At 49.9% G+C, this 8,396-nt stretch overlaps 1 protein-coding gene across 1 annotated transcript; it reads right to left on the minus strand.

The window, feature by feature from the left end:
• Positions 1–706: 706 nt before the first annotated feature.
• LOC118516142 lies at positions 707–1,342 on the minus strand. The gene has a single exon (XM_036062102.1). The coding sequence runs from the start codon at positions 1,340–1,342 to the stop codon at positions 707–709; it is 636 nt and encodes a 211-aa protein (XP_035917995.1).
• Between the last annotated feature and the right edge of the window lie 7,054 nt (positions 1,343–8,396).

Consider the following 8,396-nt stretch of genomic DNA (forward strand, 5'->3'; position numbering starts at 1 on the left):
TGCTGCTGATGCTGCTGCTGCTGCTGCTGCTGGTGTTGCTGCTGTTGTCGTCGCTGCTGCTGGTCAGGAGTTGGAGGCCCCACGGTGAAAAAGATGTACCGGTGGTCCGACGCTGTGTAGTGGCACGAAGCGGTGTTCGCTGCCACCTCCCAAGTGTCCGGACGAGCGATGGATGTGCTAGCGAAAGACACATCCACAACACTGGGAGTGGCGACTCCGTTGCCCACGAACGTCGGGACCGAGCCTTGGTTTAGAACCACAAGCCCGAGCTGCCTGATGGTGTCCAGCAGCTCTTCACCGCGCCGGGTGGTGCGTTGACTACCCCACTCCTCATTCCAGGCGTTGAAATCGCCTGCCAGGACGATACGAGGGTGGGGTTGGGCCTCCAACTCCACAGCCTCTAGAAGTTGCTCGAACTCGCCGGTGTTGAGTCGCGGAGGGGCGTAGCAGCTGATGAACACCACCCCTCCAATCTGCGCAGCAGCCAACCCGGGCATGGCACAGCGCCACACCCGCTGGATCGGAAGGTGGCCGGTTGCCACCACAGCTGCTCTCCCCGACGAATCCGCCGCCCAATTTCCGCTGCCCGCCGGAGGCCGATACACCTCTGACAGCAGCAGCACGTCGACCCGCTTCGTGCGGGCTGTTTGCAGGGCCAGATCCTGAGCGATGCGTCCACCACCCAGGTTGACCTGCATTACCCGCATTACGCCCGCGAATGCTGGTTCTGGCGGCACGATGAGTGGCCCACACGATGGGGCCCCTGGCAGACAATGCACTTAGCTGCCGAAGTGCACTGGCTAATGCGGTGGCCCTCTTCGCCACACTGCAAACACAGACCCGACCGGTCAGACGAGGCACGACAGTTTCGTGCCAGATGCCCCATCAGAAGACAACGGAAGCAACGCTGACGGTCGAGTGGCTTCTTCGGCACTTCGCGGATGCCGCTGACGCATTGGCACAGTGTCAGCTTCTGCCCGATGAGAAGCCGTGCCTTTGCTAGTGGGAGCCGCACTCGAGCTCGTTTCGTGCCATCACGGAGCTCCCAGAGCTCGACACGCGCGATTCCCGGCTCTGCTCCCAGCTTCTCCTTGATGGCGAGCTCCACATCACTCTTCTCGGCCAGAGAGTCAATGTTGGTGACGAGAAGCTCTCCCATCTCCGTCACCACACGGACCACGCCATCCTCACCGAGTGCCAGCTGGATCCGGCGAGCCAGCTCAGCGCTGTCCACATTCTTGCGTAATGGGACGATGAGATGACCTTGCGCGGTCCGACGCCCCATCCCAATATCAGCCCTGACGTCTTGCAGCTCCTGTGATGAGCGCAGCTTCACGTACATCTCCGTCCAGGTTTTGTCCGGACCGGGGACCACCGCGATGCGATCGGGTCGTGCAGGACGCCCCTTGGACTGGGCACGATGCTGCTGATGTTGTTGCTGCTGGCTCTGCTGCTGCTGCTGGCGCATCTGAGGTGGCCGGTATAGCTCCTGATGCGGTTGCTGCTGCTGCTGAGTCGGGCGTTGCGCTCGGCTATTACGACCGTTCAAGACCGTTGCCCAGGTCATCTGCTGCTGCATTGGCTGGAGTTGTGGCCACTGCTGCTGATGTAGCGGTTGCTGCTGCTGACGCTGCTGCTGCTGCTGCTGCTGCTGCTGCTGCTGCTGCTGCTGCTGCTGGCCCATTGCCGACACTGCGACCGTCCGTCGCTGCGGCTGTGGCTGGCTACGCTGCTGCTGCTGCTGCTGCTGCTTCTGCTGCTGCTGCTGCTGCTGCTGCTGCTGCTGCTGCTGCTGCTTCTGCTGATGCTGATGCTGCTGCTGCTGCTGCTGCTGCTTCTGCTGCTGCTGCTGTTGCTGCGAAGCCTTCTTCGCTCGGTTGCGTTGTTGCCGGCTGCGTTTCGTTCTGGCACTGCCCTGGTCACCAGACTGTGCCGAGGAATGTAGTGCCGTCAACGAACGCATTCCTTCCTGAACTGCTTCCAGCATGCACTTTAGAGCAACCTCGCGCTCCCGGCTGAGTCGCAGCTCCTCAGTAAGCGTCTCCACTTGCTTGGCGAGGGTCTCCAGCATCTTGTGCTGAAACTCCTGCGCAGACGCTTCTCCGCCGTCAGGGATCACCACAGTTGTGGATGTCTCCCCTTCTGCTTCCTGCGACGCCACAACCGTCTGCTCCAGGGTGGAGGCATCGGAGAATGCACCATCATCCTCCTCTTCCGATGTTTCAACAGCTTCCGCTGATCCGACCGACCGTGGTGTCACCGGAGAGGGGGAAGGGGTGTCCGACCGCTTCCCGGGAGCTAACAGCGACCGCACTCCGGAACGCAGCACTCGCCCCTCCATTCTGTGCCAGAGGGAATGACCGTCCGTCGTTAAAATCCCTTTGACAAGTTCTCGCAAAAACCGTGAAGAACGGGTTTTTCCGCTCTGGGGGGGTGGTGGTGGGTGGTAGGCAGGTACGGTGCTGTGCTTAGTGATGTCTTCTCACGCCGCGTCGATGGAGGGGTCGGATGCTGGGGTGCAGCCGGAAAATTTGGAAGACCCAAAAGACGCTTTTCCGGGCGTAACTCCCCCAAATGAAGTCCGATCGCCACCGGTCCCACGACGTTTTTGTGCGCGTTGTTGCTGCGCACAACCTTGCCGAAGAAACTGACGCTCTAACTCTCCTGCTTCCCCGGGAAAACAGGGATAACTGGCTTGTGGTCGCCAAGCGTTCATAGCGACGTGACTTTTTGATCCTTCGATGTCGGCTCTTCCTATCATTGTGAAGCAAAATTCCCCAAGCGTAGGATTGTTCACCCTTTCAAGGGAACGTGAGCTGGGTTTAGACCGTCGTGAGACAGGTTAGTTTTACCCTACTGGTGTGTGCTAATACGTGCTATCGTAACGGAACTCCTGTGCAGTACGAGAGGAACCACAGGTACGGACCACTGGCTCAATACTAGTTCGACCGGACTTTGGTATGACGCTACGTCCGCTGGATTATGCCTGAACGCCTCTAAGGTCGTAACCAATCCGAGCTGATAGCGCTTCAAAACCTAATGGGCAATCGGAAGCTAGCGGGCCTAACAACCCTCCGAGATCCGCTGGAACTGCCTCTGCAGCCTGGCGCCTCATCCCCGCTTCATAGACTGGGCCGCATCGCGCGGGGTCGCACTGCACGTGTTAGTACCTGACCATAGGGAACGCCGGTGGCCGCCGACCTCGCCGACCGTGGACTTGACTAGTTTCGATGCCCACCGACCGCCCGCAAACGACGGGACTTCAGGCTAGGAGTTTCAAGTTGTAGAGATGCGTTCGCATCGATCCTCTCAGGCGACCTACGCCTGGTGGTGTTATGGTGGACGCAAGGCACGTCCTGGCCCGGTAGTATGTACAAGAAAATGTACAAGTCCGGGAATACGGGGTGCATCGTATGTAACGTTCGATGTACATATAAAGCCTGGAAGGTGTTGGGATTATATCTGCAACACGGGCATTATCGAAAGATGGTTAAGTGGAGTCACCCAAAGGGTGCCGTGTGTTATAAGGTACGTAATGCACAGTAGAGATACATTGTCGGGAGGTGGAACCCGAAAAATGTACAAGTCCGGGAATACGGGGTGCATCGTATGTAACGTTCGATGTACATATAAAGCCTGGTAGGTGTTGGGATTATATCTGCAACACGGGCATTATCGAAAGATGGTTAAGTGGAGTCACCCAATGGGTGCCGTGCGTTATAAGGTACGTAATGCACAGTAGAGATACATTGTCGGGAGGTGGAACCCGCAAAATGTACAAGTCCGGGAATACGGGGTGCATCGTATGTAACGTTCGATGTACATATAAAGCCTGGTAGGTGTTGGGATTATATCTGCAACACGGGCATTATCGAAAGATGGTTAAGTGGAGTCACCCAATGGGTGCCGTGCGTTATAAGGTACGTAATGCACAGTAGAGATACATTGTCGGGAGGTGGAACCCGAAAAATGTACAAGTCCGGGAATACGGGGTGCATCGTATGTAACGTTCGATGTACATATAAAGCCTGGTAGGTGTTGGGATTATATCTGCAACACGGGCATTATCGAAAGATGGTTAAGTGGAGTCACCCAATGGGTGCCGTGCGTTATCAGGTACGTAATGCACAGTAGAGATACATTGTCGGGAGGTGGAACCCGAAAAATGTACAAGTCCGGGAATACGGGGTGCATCGTATGTAACGTTCGATGTACATATAAAGCCTGGTAGGTGTTGGGATTATATCTGCAACACGGGCATTATCGAAAGATGGTTAAGTGGAGTCACCCAATGGGTGCCGTGCGTTATAAGGTACGTAATGCACAGTAGAGATACATTGTCGGGAGGTGGAACCCGAAAAATGTACAAGTCCGGGAATACGGGGTGCATCGTATGTAACGTTCGATGTACATATAAAGCCTGGTAGGTGTTGGGATTATATCTGCAACACGGGCATTATCGAAAGATGGTTAAGTGGAGTCACCCAATGGGTGCCGTGCGTTATCAGGTACGTAATGCACAGTAGAGATACATTGTCGGGAGGTGGAACCCGAAAAATGTACAAGTCCGGGAATACGGAAAAGTTCCCCATGAAAGGCTGGGGATACAATTATTGATACAAATAATGTGCCTAAGGGTACATTTATTTTTCTAAGTCCCAGAAATCCGTCACTGAACATCACGACTTACAAACACATCTTCCCCCGGTCCTCCCATATACGGCACGGGGACAAGTATGAAGAATGAAAATCATGTTTGTATGGAACATATAATGTGCCTGAGAGCACATTTTTTTTCTAAGTCCCAGAAATCCGTCACTGAACATCACGACTTACGAAGACATGTTCCCCCGGTCCTCCCATATACGGCACGGGGACAAGTATGAAGAATGAAAATCATGTGTGTATGAAACATATAATGTGCCTGAGAGCACATTTTTTTTCTAAGTCCCAGAAATCCGTCACTGAACATCACGACTTACGAAGACATGTTCCCCCGGTCCTCCCATGTACGGCACGGGGACAAGTATGAAGAATGAAAATCATGTGTGTATGAAACATATAATGTGCCTGAGAGCACATTTTTTTTTCTAAGTCCCAGAAATCCGTCACTGAACATCACGACTTACGAAGACATGTTCCCCCGGTCCTCCCATATACGGCACCGGGACAAGTATGAACAATGAAAATCATGTGTGTATGAAACATATAATGTGCCTGAGAGCACATTTTTTTCTAAGTCCCAGAAATCCGTCACTGAACATCACGACTTACAAACACATCTTCCCCCGGTCCTCCCATATACGGCACCGGGACAAGTATGAAGTATGAAAATTTTTGGTCACAGCGTGAAATCCCTCTAATGATCATGAAAATAGCATCGGATCACTTATCTGACCATAAAAAGTGAACCAAAACCCTATTTGGACAAACTTTTTGGTCCTATGAAAAATTCACTTTTCATATATGTCATGGTCGAAAATTTTCTAAGTCCCAAAAAATCACTTATTCTCGAATATCTCGAAAACTACGTATCGGACAGGGGTCAACCAAGGTGTTTTAGAAAGGTCTTTACAAGCTCTATTTAATGAGCCATAGCGACTTTCAAGTGATTTTTTGACACTTTTTCGCATATCGGCATCCTTGGTTCCCATACTGGCCATAGGCCATAGGGCACCGAACGGCCAACTTTTGGTCCGGGGGTGAAATTTTTTTTTCACGAGATTTTGATGAAAATGGCTTCGGAACGCGTTTCTAATAATGAAAAGTGAAACCAAACAGTATTTGCGAAGAAAAAATTGTCCTATGAAAAAATCACTTTTTCTTAGGGTACGGGTCAAAAATTTTCTAAGTCCCAAAAAATCACTTATTCTCGAATATCTCGAAAACTACGTATCGGACAGGGGTCAACCAAGGTGTTTTAGAAAGGTCTTTACAAGCTCTATTTAATGAGCCATAGCGACTTTCAAGTGATTTTTTGACACTTTTTCGCATATCGGCATCCTTGGTTCCCATACTGGCCATAGGCCATAGGGCACCGAACGGCCAACTTTTGGTCCGGGGGTGAAATTTTTTTTTCACGAGATTTTGATGAAAATGGCTTCGGAACGCGTTTCTAATAATGAAAAGTGAAACCAAACAGTATTTGCGAAGAAAAAATTGTCCTATGAAAAAATCACTTTTTCTTAGGGTACGGGTCAAAAATTTTCTAAGTCCCAAAAAATCACTTATTCTCGAATATCTCGAAAACTACTTATCGGACAGGGGTCAACCAAGGTGTTTTAGAAAGGTCTTTGCAAGCTCTATTTAATGAGCCATAGCGACTTTCAAGTGATTTTTTGACACTTTTTCGCATATCGGCATCCTTGGTTCCCATACTGGCCATAGGCCATAGGGCACCGAACGGCCAACTTTTGGTCCGGGGGTGAAATTTTTTTTTCACGAGATTTTGATGAAAATGGCTTCGGAACGCGTTTCTAATAATGAAAAGTGAAACCAAACAGTATTTGCGAAGAAAAAATTGTCCTATGAAAAAATCACTTTTTCTTAGGGTACGGGTCAAAAATTTTCTAAGTCCCAAAAAATCACTTATTCTCGAATATCTCGAAAACTACTTATCGGACAGGGGTCAACCAAGGTGTTTTAGAAAGGTCTTTGCAAGCTCTATTTAATGAGCCATAGCGACTTTCAAGTGATTTTTTGACACTTTTTCGCATATCGGCATCCTTGGTTCCCATACTGGCCATAGGCCATAGGGCACCGAACGGCCAACTTTTGGTCCGGGGGTGAAATTTTTTTTTCACGAGATTTTGATGAAAATGGCTTCGGAACGCGTTTCTAATAATGAAAAGTGAAACCAAACAGTATTTGCGAAGAAAAAATTGTCCTATGAAAAAATCACTTTTTCTTAGGGTACGGGTCAAAAATTTTCTAAGTCCCAAAAAATCACATTTTCTCGAATATCTCGAAAACTACTTATCGGACAGGGGTCAACCAAGGTGTTTTAGAAAGGTCTCAACAAGCTCTAAATAATGGGCCATAGCGACTTTTTAGTGATTTTTTGACAAATTTTGTCATATCGGCATCCCGAGTTCCCATACTGGCCATAGGCCATGGGGCCCCGAACGAAAAAATTTTGGTCCGAGGGTCAAAATTTTTTTTCTCATAAATTTGTTCAAAACGCCGTCGGAACGCGCCTTAGATCATGAAAAGTGAAAAGAAACAGTATTTTGCAAAAGTTGGGGTGGCCTATGACTTACATGGCCACGTCCTAGGTCCGAGTTCCCGAGGTCGTGTTCTTCAGTGGCGGAAAAAAATGGCCACTTGTGGGAGATGCAAAATGTTCATTTTGTATTATAGGGGACACACTATCGAAGCGAAAATTTCAGAAATGGCCTAAAACGTGAAGAAATGATGGGGTATGTACGAAAAGAAGGTTTTTATGGTCAAACGGTGAAAATTTTTTTTTTATGAAAAATTTTGGTCTCCCACCGTTCATGAATTTCTAGGACCAAAAATCGAAAAATTTCAAAACTTCACGATCGAAAGGGAAACGCATATGTGGTGTTCCTAGGTGTGTACGGTGTACGAAAAACGGGTTCACGATGAGATATCAGGCAAATAAGTGGACCTAAAGTGAGTTATACGGGTAAGACGAGGTGTCCAAAGACCGAAATAGGGGTACCAACTGAGAACGAAATGAAGGTCCCCGAAGTCGCCATACAAGTTATAGGAGGTGTCCAAAGTACGAAAAGAGTTCCATATTCGGCTGTTCCTACTATATGGTTCCCTGATTGCTGCTCCAAGGAGTAGTGAGGAAGTGTCCAAAGGTCTGTTGGGGGTATCGAGGTGATACCCTCGACGGACAATATGCACGAAAAGTGGTTCGATGATCTATCCTGTAGGTCGTACGGCAGCCATACCCGGCTGGAAGTACCGCGGTAGTTCCGCAATAAAACGTTCGCCAGACGAACAAACAAATTGAATTAGCTCATCGTAGTGTACGGAAACGAAACGAAAATGTAAGGTGATTAGGGATCCGGGAGCAATCTCGCGATCCCATGGTTCGGTGTAAGAAATGATACGAAGTGTTCATAAGTCTCCTCTGGAGGCAGAACCATCGTAGCAAAGTTCGGGAACCCAAGGGTCACAAAAACTCGTAGGACGATATCCACGAATAATCGGGGACTTGTGGGGACTACCGTGCCCTGACAAGTCAACTACACCTTAACTGGTGATGGTCGTCCTACGGGGACCTGCGGGGAACAAAAGGGTCACAAAAACTCGTAGGACAATATCTCCGAATAATCGGGGACTTGTGGGGACCACCGTGCCCTGACAAGTCAACTACACCTTAACTGGTGATGGTTGTCCTACGGGGACCTGCCGGGAACCCA

This window comes from Anopheles stephensi, unplaced genomic scaffold (genome assembly GCF_013141755.1).
Source record: "Anopheles stephensi strain Indian unplaced genomic scaffold, UCI_ANSTEP_V1.0 ucontig235, whole genome shotgun sequence".
NCBI lineage: Eukaryota > Metazoa > Arthropoda > Insecta > Diptera > Culicidae > Anopheles > Anopheles stephensi.